General features: G+C 39.2%; 1 protein-coding gene and 1 non-coding gene across 3 annotated transcripts in view; one reads left to right on the top strand and one right to left on the bottom strand.

The window, feature by feature from the left end:
• The window catches only part of HPSE2 (heparanase 2 (inactive)), a 634074-nt gene that overhangs the window by 146945 nt on the left and 467441 nt on the right, over positions 1-19688 (bottom strand). For both annotated transcript variants that reach the window (XM_041746029.1, XM_041746030.1), the window contains exon 7: positions 10028-10121. In XM_041746029.1, coding sequence (XP_041601963.1) covers positions 10028-10121 — 94 coding nt within the window. The remainder of the gene's footprint in view (positions 1-10027; positions 10122-19688) is intronic.
• On the top strand, positions 5847-5948 carry LOC121485945. The gene has a single exon (XR_005986445.1). It is a non-coding gene; the product is annotated as a U6 spliceosomal RNA (small nuclear RNA).

Raw genomic sequence — 19688 nt, 5'->3', positions numbered from 1 at the left:
CAGTAGACATGTTGTTTATGGTTATCCAAACCCAACACCTTCCTTAATGAGAAAGGAAGCAATAAAACAGGAATAGTGGACAGGCCAGCTGGGCTAATCAGCCCTGGCAGGAGGCCCAACTTCCAAAAGAACCTGGAGTCCATTAATTCCAGCATCTCATCTACTTGGAAATCAACCTTCCTCATGACTTCGGGAAGAGCAGTAGCTTTCTGAGTAACCAGAACTGGTCCCCTGATCACCTGTTAGAGAAAGGCAAATAGCTTCAGGAAGCTTCTTAAACCTCGCCTATGCACAGGGCTCTTCTCCAGGGTGCCCCTGCCTCTTTGTTTCTTATTGTATTTACTAGAGGTCCAGGTCAGAGTTCAGTAATGTTCTGTGTTTCTGTCCATCCTTCTTATGTATTTTTGACTCTAGCCTACCTACTATATTAGAAGAGGAAGGGGTAATTCCATTTTGCCACCTCCTACCTCACTGAGTCCTGGATCTTATCATTCCTCCCTTGGTCTCCCACCTCTAATCTCTTCATCCATAAATTCATCCTTCATGCTGCATTTGTTAACTTGCCAGGTCCCTCCTCAGCTTCAGAACCTTCACTGGCTCCCCATTACTGGCAGAGGCACTCAATCACGTGCTCACAGAGGTCTGTGCTGTTAACTGGGATATGTGCTATGATCATATTGAAAGCAGTGGTCTAAGGAATGATTTACTTAAAAAAAGAAAAAAAAATGGATCCTAAGATGTTACAATAACATTCTTTCAATTCACCAAATTATGAAATGTTTCCCTAATTGGGAAAAAAGGCTAAGGAGTCAGTAAATACACACAATCCCTAGTCTGTTTTACTGATTTGTTCATGGGAGTATGTTAGATGTGGTGGAATGACGATGAGAACCACCAGCCCTCAGAATACATGCCAGCTGCCTTCATTTAACTTGGTATCTTAGATCTTTCACAAGGACCCCTGAGCAGCCTCTTCTTCCTCCCTCCCCACAAGACCTATGGTTCACCACACAGAGTGGACTTACTATTTTCCAACTATAGACCTTCCTTTAGGTTTTAACTGATTGCCTCCCCTCCTACCCACGCCTCATCCACATTGTCTGATTTTTTTTTTTTTCTGGCTTATTTAAAATGTTACCTCCTCTGTGAAACTTTCCTCAAATCTTTAGAAAATTAATTCATCTCTCCTCTGGGTTCCAAAGTTCTTCAAACTTATCTCTGACCTTGACCTTATTAAACTAAATTGTAATTTTCTGCTTGCCTATCTATCTGTCTTCCATGCTATACTATAAATAGCTTGAGAAGGCCACATTTTTTTCTCTTTTTACCTGCCTTGAGAAATATCTAAGAATCTGACATGTCACTTGACAGTTACTTTGCTTATTAAATACTTGTCAAATAATACAATAATGAAATAACTTATTTGTTAATAAATGAGGGGGATGATATTTTACTGATGAAAAGGCCGAGTTTCAGTAAAGATAACCAATAACCTCAAAACCATAAGAGCAAATACCAAATTGTTACAATTCCAGTTCAGGGTTCAATCTACTTTCTAATCGAATTTTCTCATTTGAAGAGACCTAGAAACTTCTGGGTGACTAACCTGCCTCCGTATTTAGTATGTCCTTCTCAGGTTAGACAAACTGGGCTATTCTGAGCTCAGCCATTCTAATATCTCATCACATTCTTCCTGATTTATTTCTTCTGTCTGATGTACTTCCTGTCAGTTTCATTAGTTTTTTTTTTTTCTGTATAATTTCTTTTTATCATCTCCCTATTCCGGAATGCCATATTTACCCATTTTCTTTTGGTATCAGATCAATTTTTAATTTGTGGTTTCTGTTTCTGTGACATTTTTAGGATTTAAAATTGCATTCTATTCTTGTTATCTCCAACCACAGAAAAGCAGCTGTATGTAATTGCAACAAACATAAAATTAAAATAAGAGCTTACACTAAAAAGATAAAGTCATAGGGGAGGCAAGGAAAGTGTTAGCATATGCAAGAAGATGAAGTAGATTTCACAGAATCCCAAAGCAAAGACTATGTTCAAGGATAAGTGCTAGTAGAGGGAGAGACTGGACACAAAAGAATGACTCTTTCTTCCCAGTTCTTTTCCATGAAGAACCAATCCCCAGGCTTAACTGGACAGTCTCCCCACTGACAAGTTATAGGCTTTATCAGCCTCAGAAATAATTTCCTCTCACTCAGGACAAACCCTATAATCCTCCCACTTCCATGTGGAAAATTGGAAGGTCACCCAAGTTGCCTCTTCCTCCTGAAGGAGCTTTTGCCCCAAACCACAATTTATTCCCAGGGCCATTTCTCTAAGTATCCATAGGCAGCACATATCCTCATATTGTCATTGTCTTGCACATAGCTAGACTTCACTGTGCATTGACCAAAAGCCTGTGCACATGAGATATAAGAATGTAGCCCAGTGAATGGATGCAAATCACTCCCTGAAAAGCCCTGTCCTCTTCCGGTGTCTAATACTGTGCTAATATTAGACATTACCCAACATTGGGGTATACGGCTTTCTTTTAATTCATCTAGGGCACCCACCCCAGATGATATGAACTGATCATGGGGTCAAATTGATGTTCTTTCACCATGGACATTCAATATTCTTTAAAAGTCTTCCTGATTTTCAGTGATTAGGAATATAGATATTATATGGGCTATAAAACAAATGGCTAATAAGTATGGCAGATGCAGAAGAGTATATGGGGTGAGAGTGTGGGCTCTGGAGTTCAGTGGGTCTGGAATTCTGATTTTACCTACTGGTGGCCTTGAGCAAATAACTGGTTTCTTCAATGCGTTAGCAAAATCTGATGCACTCAATAAATGGCATTTGTAACCTAAAAGATAATATGGTTACTATATTTCTGTAAGTTAATGATGCATTTTCCACATTTTAATTGTTTTGAAATCAGAATGTTTTTCATGGTCCATATCAAAAGAAATTTGTCAGCTCTTTACCCTATCTCCTATTTCCCCCACTAAGCTGCTATTAAATTTATGGTACATTTAAAAATTATTTGTGTTTAACAATCAAGGAGATACTGTTCCTAAGATCCCAACAACTAAAACTTTGAAGCTCTTTTGTGGTAAATGTACCTTTCTAGCTAGATTCCCCTATTTATTATTAGTGTCTTCTATATGAAAGAAAAGAGCTGAAGATCCCTTGGGTCATACTGTCCCATTTGCAGATACACAGCCAAGTGGTGTCACAGAAGCTAATTTACTGGGAAGCTCATGAAGCTCAAACTTTCAGCTTCCCATTCTCACAAGCCTTTGCTGGTGTCCTGGGAAGGGCCCTAGTATTGTGTTCATGTGGTCAGATAAGTTTCTAAAACGTGCAAATTTATTTTGTTTTTATTAAGGAGGTCTCCATTGTAAGAGCTTCTATCTCCATAAAACTTAGAATACTCAGAGATGTCATCACAGGTGTTCCTGTGGCACTGTTTGTGTTTGGTACTCTGCCTCTTCTGAGTACATCCTTGTCCCCTGTTTCTCCTCCTCTCCATCAAAAGCTGCTCTTGGGAAAGGATTTCTGTTTGATATTAACACCTTAGTGTGACTTTGAACCAGTGTGATTTAACTCTTCTGGGGTTTTTTATATTTTGCATCCTCCTCCTAATATAGAATGAGAGGTTATTTTTTTTTTCAAATGAAATATCTGGCATTAGCAAACAGACTGAAATGTTATTTTGAACCACAAAGAAACTCTTCTTCATTCGCCCCTAAACACATACCCAGAAGACACTCTCCTACTCTGCCTAATGTAGGCACAGCCCATTTATGGCTGCCTAAATCAATTTCCAACTATTCAGCACTATGCTATACAGTTAGCAGCAGATTAGGTTCTTCTGCATGCGAACAGCTGAGATAGCAGATCCAAATGTGAACGAGACAAAGACACTACTTCTCTTACACTTCCACTATTTTACTCTGCTCATTTACCTTCCCTTTCCTGTCTGTTCTCCTCCCACTAACATTTATTAAGACCCTGCCAAATGATAGGCATTATGGTAAATGGGTACTGGCACACAGAAACGAGCCTTTAACATTGCTCAATGAATAGAAGAACCAAACACTGATTTTTGTGGTGATGCTACTGTTCTTACCCTAGTAATGTCATTCTCATTTTCCAGTTTTCTTCATTCAGAGAAGATTAACGTTATCATTGTCCCCATTTTTCCTTAGTTGGGCTGCTAGCTATTCTATGATCCTCAAGAATAGCTGCTATTTTTTATCCCCTTCCCCTTTAATGTCCTAAGAGGCTCAAACCAGAAGGTTGGTTGAGACCAAATAGGTCTTTTTTGACCTATTAATTACTTCAAAAGGATTAAAAATTCTTCTGCCTTACCTACCTCCTTGATCCTGTAACTAACATATACTGGAAAAAGAGGCCTCAAAAGAGTTCATCTTTATTAAATATTGTAATCAATCGTAAGCAATAGGGGTGCCTGGGTGGCTCAGTAAGTTAAGCATCTGCCTTTGGCTCAGTCATGGTCTCAGGGTCCTGGGATCGAGCCCAGGGCAGTCTGCTTCTCCCTCTGCCCCCTCCCTGCCTGTGATTTCTCTTGCTTGTGCTTTCTCTCTCTCAAAGTAATAAAATATTTTTTAAAAAATCGTAAGCAATGATGATATTAACAAAAGAACAATCATGGTCCTAATATGAATCATATAAACCATTCTCTCCACCATATATATTTAACACTGCTAGTCCTCTGTTCTCATCCTCGAAACTGAATAAATTAGAAGGTGTCTGTCCTTTAGGTATTATCTAAATGTCACTTCCTCTGGAAGGCTCTCCCTGCTTTCCCTTCTTTTATACATGAAGGTAGATATTTCCACCATGGGCTCACATGGAGTGGATGTGAGCCTTCATAGATCTCCCTATACATCCCTATTATAAAAGTCATCACTTTTATCATGGCTTGCTTCATTAACTGTTTTTCCACTAGACCACAAGATCTATGAGGACCACCATCATGCAAGTCTTGCTCACCATTTTATCCTCAGGGGTCTGGAAAATACTAAGAATGTTATAAACAGTTGATAAGTGAAGGAAAGAAAGGAAGAGAGAAGGAAGAAATTTTTCAAGTATTGGGGAAGCCAATTGTTCAGTTTATTTAGTATTCAAAATGCAATCGTATGGATAGTACTTTTGGAACTACTTTCCTTATGACTAGGATTTCACCAACTCCTTCCTATGCTTATTGAATAGCTGAAAATAATATCAAAAAGTGTTATTTCCTCCTCTGATTCCTCTAGGAGATGAAGACACAAATCATAGAGTCCAAGTGACTTAAGCCAAAGGGGTTCCTCTTGGTTCTTATGTCATTGTTTTGGAGTCATCCCAGGTATCCACACTATACCATCTGCACTGCATCCTAAACATCTCTCACTTTCCCATCTGACTCTTGCTTACATTGTTAGACTCTCAACTCTTTCCCCTGACTCATCTCCCAAAGTACAGATGATTATCCTTATTCTAACGGAAGGGAGAGAATGTGTAGATCATCCAAAGGGGTGGCTTGTTTAAACATTGTCTCTTTCTGGCTTTCAAACACATAATGTAGATTTTCATATGACCAGAATTTGCCCACTGCTCAGAAATCTCAGAATTCTTCTTTACGTGGCAGTCCAAATTCGAAAACCGCAGCTGTTTTTAGCAATTGAGTCACTGCCTTTCAGATGCCAAAAATATCACCTACCATATTCCCCAGGGTTCAAAGAAAGAGGAAAGAGGAAAAAAGCAAAGAACAAGTTGAGGATAAAGGTAGCAGGAAGCTTTTCCAGTCATATAAATTATTATTAAAAATAACTATAACAGTGCTTGCTTCAGCAGCACATACACTAAAATTGGAATGAAACAAAGCAGCATGGCTCCTGCAAAAGGATGACATGCAAATTTGTAAAGTGTTCCATATTTATACTGGAATAAAAATAAAAAGAAAAGAAATAAACTATAATAATTGAAAAAATAATAATAGCAATAAGTACTAGCATTCAATAGCAATTAACAAGACAGGGGCTCATGTGACTTTTCTAATCTCTGTAAAAGAGAAAGATGATAGTATTCGTAGCACCCTCATTTTACAGATAAAGAAACAAAGTTAGAGAGGTTAAGTGAATAACTGAAGGTTACACAGCTAAGCCTGAGCTCCAACCCAAGCCATCAGACTTCAAATTCTGTATTCTATCTCTTAATAAAAAACAGTCTTAACACTGATTTATCTAACCACTTCTTCATTAATTGATTTTGGTAGGAAATCTGTACTTTTTCTATCACTGTAGGTCTAAGGGGGATCATCATAATTTCTGTGAGCTTTTCAAAATAGAGTAGAAACAAAGATTCTACTTTTAGCTTTTGGATGAGGTTTCTAGATATATACATATTAAAATCTTATTTGGTCCATCTCTAAACTGGTTTGGAAGCTTGTAGAAAAGAAGTTTGGCCAGTCTATCCCAGTATATACCTTGGACTCTAATTCCCCGGACCATCCTCTCACCCACAGAGGACCTCAGAAATAGTCAAAGTAATTTTTTAACTGGCAAAACATGGCGAACTTTCTCTCGTTTCCCAGTCCCCATCTCCCCAGAACAGACTGGTGCCTAGCACATCCTGGCTGTGGTAAGAGAGATTCTCATCCTGGAGGCCTTAGCAACTGGGTGTCCAGGCTGTGCAGCCAATGGAAAGCCTACCCATAAATCAAATCCCAGGGAACCTATAATCCAGCAACAACTCCAGCAGATACCCATTTAAGGCAATATCTGGCAAGAGCTTTGTAAAGGAGAGTTGAAAAAAGAAAACTAGACAGGAAAATGATGGAAGGGCTACTAAATGATATAGGGAGGATGAAACTGTGGCAGACAGTATTTTCAAAGATGACTGTAAAAATCATTCTGGTCCTAAATGCTCTTCCAGAATCTTGCTAATCAAAAGGAGTTTATTTCTTCTCTCCTTGACTCTCCGTTGGTCTTGATGACTATCTCAAGGACTAGACTGCGGGTGAAGTGAAGCCCTCTGACTTTTTTTTTTAAGGTTTTTATTTATTTATTCATGAGAGACACACAGAGAGAGGCAGAGACATAGGCAGAGGAAGAAGCAGACTCACTGAGGGGAGCTTGATGTGGGACTCGATCTCAGGACCCCAGTATCACAACCTGAGCCAAAAACAAATGCTCAACCACTGAGCCACCCAGGTGTCCCTGGACTTTTGAAGGTAGGTTAGAAAAGGTGGTACAGCTTCCACCTGACTCTTGTCCTTGGGCATCTGACATTTGAACCTTGTAAGGAAACCCAGGCTACGTAGAAAGTTCATGTGTTGGTATTCCAGTTATCAGCCCAATAACGGTGCAAGCTGACAGCTGACATCAACTGCCAGACCTGTGAATGAACAAGTCTTGTGATTCCAGTCACCAGCCTTTGAGTCATCCCAGCCTTTAAGTCTTCCAACTGAAGCTTCAGACATCAAGGAGCAAAGATGAGCCATCCCCATAGCTCCCAGTGGGGATTCCTGACACATACAATCCAAGGGCGTGGTAAATAGTTGTTTAATGTCACTAAGTTTTGGGGTAATTTGTTGTATAGGAAGTTGTAACCAGAACAGAAACCTAGGCCTGAGGAGACCTCTGGCATGTTCTATCTGCAACAGCCAAAGGTAAGATCAGATCCTACTGCTAATTCTAACTGTCTCCTGCCGGGTACTTCTTCATAAAGGTCATTTCTCTTAAAGACTCACTGTTCCTAGGATGCCTGGGTGGCTCAGCGCTTGAACCTTTGGCTCAAGGTGTGATCCTGGGATTCAGGGACTGAGTCCCATATCAGGCTCCAGGCAGGGAGCCTGCTTCTCCCTCTGCCTATGTCTCTGCCTCTCTCTGTGTGTCTTTCATGAATAAATAAATAAAACCTTAAAAAAAAAAGACTCACTATTCCTCCCTGCAATTGCACTTGGCCCTCCATTCCAAGTCCAGTAGACATGTTAAAAGGTCTGAATCTGAACCTCAGTTGTGCATGGGGTTTGAGCCATTTTCTTTAAGGTTCTGTGGCTCTGCCTGGACAAATTAGAAGATGAGCTTAGCCACTTATTTCAGTCTTTGAATATTCTGTGGTGGTTAAGAAGTATTCAGTGGTGGAGGGAGGTGGGTAGTGTGGAGAAAGGGAAGAACCTGACTCCCAACACCTCTGTCTAGTTCTGACCTAGAATTATATGTTTTACTTAAATAACTAATGAGCACAGCTAGAACTTTTACTCTCAGTGCCATGATACCACTAAATCATTTTATTTCCAATGGCAGCCCTTGATCAGATCATTCAACTTGAAATCAGAAAAGTCAAAAATACAGGGACTTGTCTATCTTCTACACTGTTGTAATACAAGCATTTAGCATAGTGCCTGGAACCTAGTAATTTTTTATTTCAGTAAATATCTGTTGGTTGGAAAAACAAATGAATGATGAATGAAAGAAATTTCCTCCCTCCTTCTAGAAAATGATACCTAAATATCAGATTAGCATAAAGTGCTTTACATTGTTCAATAGGTTGATATTCAACTACCATAAGTAATGTTTTTCAGCCTGCTTAAAGCAACTGTTAAACTTTAAAACTGTGAACTCCTTGAGGGCAGAGACCATGCCTTATTCTATTTTGTATCCCCAGCACCTGGCACTTTGCCTGGTACTTGCTAAGTGCTCAGTATATATGAAATATTTAAATATTAAAAACTAAATGAATGTCGAACAGAAACTGGCAGAGATATTTCAAATTATTTAGTTCTCCTAGACTTTGCCTGGTAGGAGGCAGTGACAGATAAGGATGCTGACCAATGCACCTGATCCCCAGAGGGATCAAACTGGGATGCAGGAGTCCAGAAGTCCTAAGGCTTCCCAGCTGCTAATACTCTTTGAGAACATGGGGACTAAAAAAGCTTTTGTAATCGGAGCAGGACATTGGTTTGAATACAAAAAGGTACCACTTTACCAGTCAAGAGTGCTTTTTTATGATTACTCCAAATATGATTTTCCTTCACAGCTCATTTTATACATGATCCATTTATTCACTTGTCCATTCATTTATTCATTAATTCCATATTAATGGGGATCTACCCTTTGCAATTTTTCTGCAAAGACTTGTTTAAATTGCTCAAGACATAGGTGAGTGTTCAAAAGGTCCCCCTTTCCTAGAAAACTGTCCTGACTAAGCAACAAAAGATGGGATATCATTTTGTAGAGGCAGGTGGAAATTACAGACATAAGATCATCACAATTCAAAATTAACTAATCCATTGTATTTCAAAATGTGATTTGCATTCAGTAGAATCACTTGACACATGACTTCTAAAGATAGAGCTGTCTGGGATCCACTCTAGACATACTAAATCAGAACATCAGGAGTGATTTTGCAAACTTTATGAGCGACATCTGATGATTTTGATTGCACTCAAGTTTGAGAATTGTTGACCAAAGGTGTTTTGCTAATGGGACCTACATGCAGCTGCTTAATATAATATAGTTTCTCCCACATTTCTACAAAAGTAAGATGTTAGTTGACAGATTCTAAGACACCTAGGAATAGTATAAATATGGTGTAGCTATTTAACACTTTTTAGAATAGTTTTTTTTTTAGAATAGTTTAAACATGGCTGATGCCCCAGATCAGAATTTCACTGAAGAAATATAATCATTCCTTCCTTAAACTAGCTCCAAATAAACCCTTGCAAAAAGAAAACAAAGTAAACCTACCCTTCCCTTAAGAAACTCACAATTTAGAAGCAAACCAGCACAAGATAGTTGCTATTAAAATATAGAAGCTTTTAAACCTGGAAATAGCCCATTGAAATGGTTCTCAATTTGAAAAACAATAAACAACAACCATCAGCTGTGAAAGGGAGCTTTGGACTTTTTCTTTTTCTACCCTGGTTCCCAAAGGGCTGACATCCAGCTGGGACCAGAGACCTTTTCCTTGCCTTATCCCCAAACTCATTCCTTCATCCCAGGGGACTTTTACTCACTTTCTGAATTTTCCTAATCTGGTCAGAGAGTGTGTCTAACAGGCGAGTTTTCAGGAAGTCCATCACCTTGACCACTCGGCCATCAATGTAGCAACTGGAATAAAAATAAAATAAGAATCAGGTAAAATCTTGAGGAGACTACCAATATACTTTGCTAGCCAGAGGTCTCTGTTGCCTGAAGAAACAGCTCAGAGTTCACCTGGGCTTTTACATCTTAAAAAGTTTTGATCCTGGGTGCTTTTCAAACAAGTAATATGCTTTTGTATCTTCTTCATTTCTACCTCCATTTATGGCCTATATTGTGATTTTTTTCAACCATTGTCACATGAAACTGCATTGCTTGCTCTATAGGAGCTGACAGGAATCTGTAATACAAAGTAAGTAATGGGGAAAAGCTTACTTTTTTTCCCTTAGGAAGAGTTATTTAACACCCATCCCATACCACCCCTACCCCAACCTTAAAGTAATGAAGGTATTTGAGAGATTTAGAAAGAATATTCAAGTATTTTTATAGGTTTCCACACCTTTCAATGAGAAAACAAATAATAACCACAAAAATCTGAGTTAGTGTAGTGAGTAGGTCTCAAAGGTTTCATTTCCAGTTCACCTTACAGTCAATCTTCTCCTACCACCTCCAGAATAAATGAATGGATGAATAAATGAACAAACAAAAAATTAGACAGATTAAGTCTAGAAGCTCTCTCCTAAAAATAATAACAAGTTCAGCATTTACTGGCTGTGGTGGTGTGGGTTTTGTTAGGTTGCTTAAGTGTAACATCAAGTTGTGCTGATACAATGCTGTGAACATTTGACCAAAACAGGTCCATCCAGCTTTGTGAGGCCCCTCTTTGTGAATCCTTACTCTAAGACTAAGCTGAGACTCTTTCCAGGTTTAGGTGACCTTTATCATCTCAAATCCTCCCCCATCTTTACAAACTTTCTGATTAAATCAGTTGAATTAAAATAAATGCCTATGACTCCCGGGTGCCTTTACTAACCCACTCAAGTCTCCTCAGCTGATGGCTAATGATAGACTATTTCATTTTTAATAAGACACCAACCTATCAGTACATATTATAGAACTATGTGGGGACTCCTGGGTGGCTCAGTGGTTGAGCCTTCGGCTCAGGGCATGATCCAGGAATTCTGGGATCAAGTCCCACAATGGGCTCGGGCTCCCTGCATGGAGCCTTCTTCTCCCTCTGCCTATGTCTCTGACTCTTTCTCTGTGTGTCTCTCATGAATAAATAAATAAAATCTTTTTAAAAAAAGAACTATGGGGATCCCTGGGTGGTGCTGCGGTTTAGCGCCTGCCTTTGGCCCGGGGCGCGATCCTGGAGACCCGGGATCGAATCCCACGTCAGGCTCCCGGTGCATGGAGCCTGCTTCTCCCTCTGCCTGTCTCTGCCTCTCTCTCTCTCTGTGTGACTATCATAAATAAATAAAAATTAAAAAAGAACTATGTGAAAATTCTTTTTAATGTCAAATCCCCATACCAATATGTGATGTAGTAGAATGGCTAAAAATTTTTTAAAAAGATTTTATTTATTTATTTATTTAAGAGAGAGAGAGAGAGAGAGCACATTAGAGGGAGAGGGAGAGGGAGAGAATCTCAAGCAGACTTCACACTGAGTGAGGAGCCTGACATTGGACTTGATCTCACAACCCTGAGATCATGACCTGAGCTGAAATCAAGTCAGCCACTTTATCGACTGAACTACCCAGGAGCCCCTTGTCTTATTCTTTTTTTTAAAGATTCATTTATTTATTTGAGAAAGAGAGAGAAAGCAGAGACAAAGAGATGGGCAGGGGGAGGAGCAAAGGGAGAGGGAGAGACAGAATCTCCAGCAGACTCTGCACTAAGTGTGGAGTGTGATGCAGGGCTTGATCTCACAACCCTGAGACTGTGGCTTTGGGCTGAAATCAAGAGTTGGAAGCTCAACTAACTGAACCACCCAGGAACCACAGTTTTCTTATTCTTAAAAGAGGTCACATCTACTTCCCAGGATTAACTGATGATTAAGCAAGTAAATCTAAAGTGTTGCGCATTCAACAACTCTCAGTTCTCTTCTAATTTCATTTTCAGTTCACAAATATGGAATCATAGACAATAGAGGATGGTTGATTAAATTATGTGTGAGTCTAGAATCCTAAAAGTGGAATTACTATATCAAAGGGTATGTGATTTTGAAAGTTTTGGTGGTTACTTATATTAGGGAATAAAAAAAATTAATGACATGATTTTTCATTTCATTCCTGGTATAGATGCTAGACTCAGATCCAATAAACATTTATTATGGCAACACACGGTGCTGGGCATGTCTGTGCCTTTTACTTACCACTCCAAACTCATCCTATTTGTACTTCACTATTAGCATTTCTGATTTTTTAAAAAATGTGATTAGATAGCTTGCTATATAGAAGCTAGGTATACCAAAACATAATAATGATAAAATTAATAATTTATGCAATGCTAATCTAATACACACCAAAGGACATAAATACTTGTTACTATATTACATGATTACTAGGCACATAATACAAATGCACTATAATTAGTGTTCTTTTATGTTTTAATCAAAGATATTATAGTTACCTCTTTTCTCTTTGTTAGCTCCCAATAGCTACTTTAAACATCAGAATTTTTAAGTTTTGCTGGCAACATGTATACTTTAATACTTACTGAGATAAAAATGCCAGATGTACTTTTTCAATATGTAGGGTTCCTTGTGAACACCCTTCCTATCCTGCACTCTCCTTAGTTGAGGGGCCTTTTATTCCTCCATTCCTTCCTTTTGTCTCTTTTCTCCAGAACTCAGAACTTGGAGTTAGAAAACCCTGGTTCAGTTTCAGCTTTGTCACCTACCACTTATAAGATATTAGGTTTCCCCAGCTTTGAGGTTCGTTAAAAAAGAACCTCAAACCCACAGTATTCAGGGTACACTGTACTGGTCAAATTAGGAAAAATGCTGGAGATAGATCCGGGCACATAAAAGATATCCAATAAGCAAATTTACCCTTCGGGTTATATAAAGGGCCCAAAGTAGCAACAACCTAGACTGAAAAAGCCATGGGATGATGTCAGCAGGGGAACATCCTGAAGGAGAGCATGTTCATTCATTCACTGTAAGATTTGGAATGAGGGAAGTATGGGACAGCAAGAATAGACTCTGGATTCCCAATAAGTGGGAGGCAGATGGACAGATGGAAAGAGCTGTGTTTCTGTTGCAAAAATTTGGAATTTGAAAACAGCTGAAGGGCCACGTAGTCTAAAGCATGTAAGCTTGTTACAACATGACTGAGAAGTGATTATCTAAGACAAAGAACCCATTCTCATATATTACTTGTACTATTCCACTGTACTACAGCTTGAATCCATGGAAAGCTCTTCTAATGAGTCTAAAATTTGCTCCCTCTTACTGTCCACTCAATGGTTGTTTTCTTGGACCAAGAAATCATCCAATTCCTCTTTCATGTGACATATGGGAGAGGAATTCCAATAAAAACTTTGGCTTAAGCTTTTTAGAGCCTATTTTTGGCCGCACTTTTTACCTAACAAGCTGTATTCTATCATTCTCAGTTGGTCTCAGGCTATTTCTGTGGATTATGAATTAGAATGGAGCAGAGGAGAGCTCTGGGCAGGAAACCAGTGTGACAAGGTTATCTTATCTCAATAGTGCATGCAGGAAGGGATCAGGGTCATGAAGTAAAAGTGAGAGCCTGTGAAGGAAGAACTAATAAAATAAGGCTTCTATAGACTGTAAGAGAAAGAGGAAGGGAATCTGTGATGACCAAGAGCTTGTGAGAGAGAATATCTTGGAAAATACTGATGCCCAGAAGATGTAGAAAGAGGGGGGCACTTGGGTGGTTCAGTGGATGAGCATGTGGGTTAGTTAGACTAGGCTTTAATTTGTCAAAGGAGATGAACAATTCTATTTGAGATATCAAGGACACAGAGAACATCAAAGAGGAAATATATAACAGATAGTTGGAGAAATGAGAAGGAAGTACAGATAAAAGTTGAGATAGGAAAATAGCTGGGTTATCAGCTTATAAGTAATAGTTGAATCTACAGCTATAGATGACTTCTCCAAGAAGATAGGAGAACTTAACAGAGATGTCAGAAACCTTCTAAAATGCCTGCCAAATATGGCCATGGGCATTACCTCTACATATGACCCAGCTAAGAATCCTTTCTTTCCTCACACATTTTAATAACCTCAATCTGAGTCAAATTCACATTTGGATGTCAAAGGAATCCCCATATCATACTGAGAGGTTTCAGCAACTTTAATCTGCAACCTTAAATCCACATATATATTGTACTATGGAAATACGAACTTTGGCACCTCAGAATTTAGTATCACTTTTAAGAGAGGGGCCAATTTAACCATATGTAAGTCTGATAATACCTAAGCCTTTTTCTTTGGTACCCTTGGATAATTAGCTTGCTACATTTACCTTTCATAAATGTGACACATTTCAGAAAAACATTCAGTGTTGATAATCAGTAGTTATTTGAAAAATTCCTCTGGTAGTGACTGCCTGTGGCCAGCTATATTGTACAGATTTGGACATGGAGGTGGAATGGTCTACCATAACCATTTGGAAAGAATATATCATTAAAAAATGATAAAGATGGTGATTTCTAACCAAGGTTGGGTAAAAGGAAACAGTACTATATTCCAGTTAACTGTCCAGTGACCTGGGGGCAACGCTCTTTCGTCTTTCTCATTGGGAGGATAAAGATGATTTTCAGACATTAAGCAATCTTTTCAAAGAGTTAGTTAATTTAGTAATGGCTACAAAAGTGTCAGAAGACCAAATAAATGAGAAAAGAAAGTAAGGATTGAGAAAGAAAAAAAGTAAGAAGAGAGAGAAGGCAAATCCATCAATTAGTGGTGCTTCGGCATATTTTACATAAACCTTGGCAGAATAGTTGGTTCTCCAAACACTAAGACTGACGCTTTTATATAAATCATAATCCTCCTCCAAGCTCTCTTGAATTTTCAGCATCTCTTAGAATCAAACCACAAGTGGCTGTGTTGTTTAACGTACAGCTGAAGCCAAGAGAGGCTGTGTAGAAATAACATTTCTGGGAACTATTACAAATGCAATGAGGTCGAAACCTTTGTGTGTGGACAAATAGCCTGTTTGGCTTACTACCAACAACCATTATTCCTTCCTCTGCTGGCCTCTAGATTGGCAGGTCATATCAAGCACACATCTGGGGAGGTGGCAAACATAGCAGACTATACAAAGTTACTAAAACCTCTTACCAATTCCTTCACAAACTTTCTTGCCCTCCTTAATGTTTATTTCTGGTTTAAGACTTTTCATCTTATTTAAAATTTTGCCCTTTATTTATTTATTATAAAAGAAATAAATGTTCATTATAGACAAATTAGAAAATGTACATAAGCAAAATTTAAATATGAAAATGAAAAATCACCAATAAGCTCAACACTTAGAGAAACCTACTGTTAACATTTTGCTGTATATCCTCTCAGAGATTTTTCATAGTAAATGCACATAAAATTTCCCATAATTGGTTATTTTAAAAAAACTCATTCGAGATCCTATTTTAAGCTTAAAACTATACCAGCTAACTCTCAAGCCCATCCCACAAGGATATTGACAAGAGACATTAAAGACTCCAGGTCAAAACATCTTACTCTTATTTTAATTCCATTTTGTCCATTTAGGATCATCTGCCAGAGGCAGGTCTCATCTCCTTTCAGTCTCTGTCCGCCAGGTTTTAACCCTGATCCTTCTACTCTGCCTTCTCCAGGACCCTAGATTCAGTCTTCAGGATTGTACTACAAGTAGCTACTTATGCCCATTAGCTTCTTAAAACATTTAATGAGGAGAATTTGTTGGCTCCAGGGACAGCTGGTTTTGTTTACCTGGCTGTACGTTAAAAGGAAAAACCTTTGCCCCTTATTATCTGACCCCTTCTTTTATTTCAGGTAATTGCATTAGTGCTGGCTTCCCAATGCACAGGAATTTCCGGACTTATTTTGCTGCCTGCTGCTTTCAGGGAGGAGGGGCAGTCTGCTCAGAATTCTAACACCCAGCCTGCTGACTGGGCAGGTAATTCCATAAAACTGGGGCCTTCCCAACTGAAGGGGGAGAAACTTGGATAATCATTAGAACAACTCTGTTGACCTATAAAACCTATTCTGACACCTTGAAGCCAAACTCTGGAGAGGCCAACTTGAGTCTCTCTAAAGCTTTATACCTTGTATTTGCCCCTCCTCCAAAGGCTCTCACACTGGGCTCCTGCTGAGCACATTGTACTTCACACTTGCCTTTAGGTTTTCTTTCTGAGGCTACCTTATTCTTCATCTTCTTTGTAATGGGTCAATCTTCTTATCTCCTGTTCTGAACAATGTTGGGGAGGTAAAGCTTCGATGAAATGAACACTGTTACCAATTAAATAAAGATTCTACAGAATATAGATGTGCTTTAGCTTTCTTAAACAAGTTCCTATAAATCCATACAGGAGTCATCCAGCTGACTAAAGTCTTCAGGAATTATAAAGTTTTGTACTCTGGGAAAACGTTATCATTGAAAAATGGTACAAGTAAAGGTCAAGGTTGCAGGCAATCCCACAGACACATAATGAATACTCAAAAAATATATTTAATAAAAGCATGTGTGCCTGAATAAGCTAACCCACAATAAGCCAAAAGACGGGCCCTGAGGTGCAACTGCTGTCCTAAGGGCCCCATTTATGTGACCTTTTCTCTCTCCTAATTCCTCGCACACTTTGGGTCCTAAGCCTTGAGCCCAGGTCATTCTCCCTCATAAACCCAGGATATGCGGAGATACAATGTTTTGGCAGAGGCTCAAACAGCTGGGCCTTGACCTTAGCAGTGTTGAGGTGAGCTCTAAGGAAAGCCAGGTAGAGGAGAGGTGTAGGAAAGCCATCTGCAGCTCCATCCTTCAGAGTGGGCTCTGAGGAGAGCACCTCTGGGACTTTTTGGAATAGTAGCAGGTGATGGAACCAAAAGTGTGGGCAGGAGCAGATCCATGTGTTTGAGTTCTCAAACAATTTGTGGGACCATCTTTAAGAAAAAGAAATCAAAAGTAGAGAATTAGGTACAAAAGCAAATACTCATTTAGAATGATAAAAGAAATTGAAACAAACATCCAGAAACTTTGAGAATCAAACCCCCTTTTTTTTTTCCTGAGAGCTCTTTCAGCAATTTGCCAGAAATGTTTACATAGTAATGCTTCCTGATAGCAACCTGCCCTACCCCTTTCCACCTAGAACATCCCACAACTCTCACCATCTCCCAGCACTCCTAGGAGCCAAGACACGTGAGGGGCTCAAAGCTTCAGTCATTAGCTTCATGGCCAATTAACTGTGGGGCATTGATAGTAAGAATGGCAGGGTCTAAGTTATCAGAACCTAACCTTCAATGTGCAGTGCTTTTTAACTCAATGTTTGTATATTGGGAGCTGTCTATACAGTTATCTCATCTTTTCCCTGGCCTCTTTTCACATAATTGTCATTGTAGCAGAATAGTACAACCAATTTAACTATAATTAAGTTAGTATATTATTAACTAGAACATAGATAGAAGAAAGAGGGGGCACCTGAGTGGCTCAGTGGGTGAGCATCTGCCTTTGGTTCAGGTTGTGATCCTGGGGTCCTGGGTGGAGTCCCACATCAGGCTCCCCACAGCAAGCCTGCTTTTCCCTCTGCCTATGTCTCTGCCTCTCTCTCTCTGTGTCTCTCATGAATAAATAAATAAAATTTTTAAAGGAAAAAAAAAGAATGAGGAAGAAGGAGCCTTATATGTATTAAGTTCCTTATTTGCTAGATATTTTACATATGGTGTCTCATTTAATCCTCAAGAATACTCCCTGTTTTACAGGTTACAAACTGTGGCTCACAGAAAGAGAGTAACTAGAAAGCCAGAGATCTTTTTTTTTTTTTTTTAAGATTTATTTATTCATGAGAGACACAGACTGAGAGAGAGGGGCAAAGACACAGGCAGAGGGAGAAGCAGGTTCCTCACAGGGAGCCTGATGCGGGAGGGACTGGATCCCGGATCCCAGGATCATGCCCTGAGCCAAGGGCAGGCACCCAACCACTGAGCCATCCAGGCATCCCAAAAGATCTTCTATGTACTAAGTGATAATTACCAAACACTTTTCCCTCTCTGGTCTGCCAGTGTTGGAGCTATAGAATACTGTGTTTACTTCATCTGCCCTGTAATCCAGTACAATTGCTTTCCAGCCGTCTTTAGTCTTGCTTCCTTCAGCCATCCTGACCAGGTAAACAATACTGAGATAAACTCAAATTTTTCTAGAAAACAAAACATTGCAACAAAACCAAAACAATAACAAAAGCAAAAACCTGGGGCTATAAGTAAAGAAATGGAGGTCGTATAGCTTTACTCTGCAAAAATGTTTTTCAAAGTCATTTAGTAACTGTTATACGAAGAAAAGTGGCTCCATGGTCAAATAGGTTTAAGAAATGCTGGGTTAAAACCAAGTTCTACTTCCTGCCACCATGGAATAGCTGGTATAAGAATTACCCTTTTGTCATAGACAACTCAAAATCCAAGACAAAATATATAAAACAACTGTTTGAAGTAGTTAGACAGCAACCAACTCAGGCTGTGATCTTTGAGAGAATGGGGGGGCGGGGGACATGAGTTGAGCCTCACATTCACCTGGGCTTGCGCCCCTGGGTAGAGTGGAGATAGTTTACTGACCACCAAAATTTTGTGCTTTCCTTCTATAGCACAAGCTATATAGTGGGAGCTATTTGTCAAGAAGCAGCTACCTAGCCAAAACCTCTTATTACTCTGCCATTGTCACAGGAGAGGGGCCTAAAAGACTAATCGGGCCAAAGCAATGTGAGCAGATGTAATACATCACTTCAGGGCTGAAGTTGATGGAGATGTGTATCACTTTGGGGCAGAAATTATGAAGCCATATCTTTCACATAGTCTCTTTCCCCATTGCCAAATGAATGGAAAGTCTCCAAGGAGAAGTCACAAGATGGTAAAAGCCTGGGTCCTGAAATGATCACATATAAGGCCATCTATCAGGTATATCAGCATTGGACATGACATTAGTGAGAAACAAACTTCTATTGTTTAAGACAATTGAGATTTGGGGTTTTGTTTATTAAAGCAATTAGAGTTATATTTATTAGTGCAGAGGTATTTGTTACAACAAAACTCCATTACACCAGTAAATCTTGAAGAGCTGTTCATAATAAAAAGGTGTCCCTTGAAAGTAAATGGTCCCTGGTATGAAAACAAAAAGAATAACCTGGAGAACTCTAGTTAATTTTAGTTTGAATTGACTGGATGACTGTCAACAAGGGGCTGAATTCTAATGCCATGTGAGTACAGTAGATGAGGGAAAGAGATCATTCATATTTTTCTGTATCTAGGCAAATTGAGCCCAGGATGAAAATAGTGATCAGGGCAATTATTTATAACCAAGGAGGACATGGAATCTCTTTGGAAGAGAGCTCTTTGGAAGGGGAGTCAATTGTCATAAATCAGTAGGTGGCAGCCTTTTAACTCTATATTCAGCATTTTCCCTTAGGTTTCTGGGGAAAATCTGAGTTTTCGTTTTGAGGGACAGCTAGTTTGAGTTAGATTATTTAAGCATTCTTACTGTGAATGAA

The sequence above is a fragment of the Vulpes lagopus genome, chromosome 2 (genome assembly GCF_018345385.1).
Source record: "Vulpes lagopus strain Blue_001 chromosome 2, ASM1834538v1, whole genome shotgun sequence".
Classification (NCBI taxonomy): Eukaryota; Metazoa; Chordata; class Mammalia; order Carnivora; family Canidae; genus Vulpes; species Vulpes lagopus.
The sequence above is the reverse complement of the archived record's forward strand: the minus strand, read 5'-3'. Positions and strand labels throughout refer to the sequence as shown.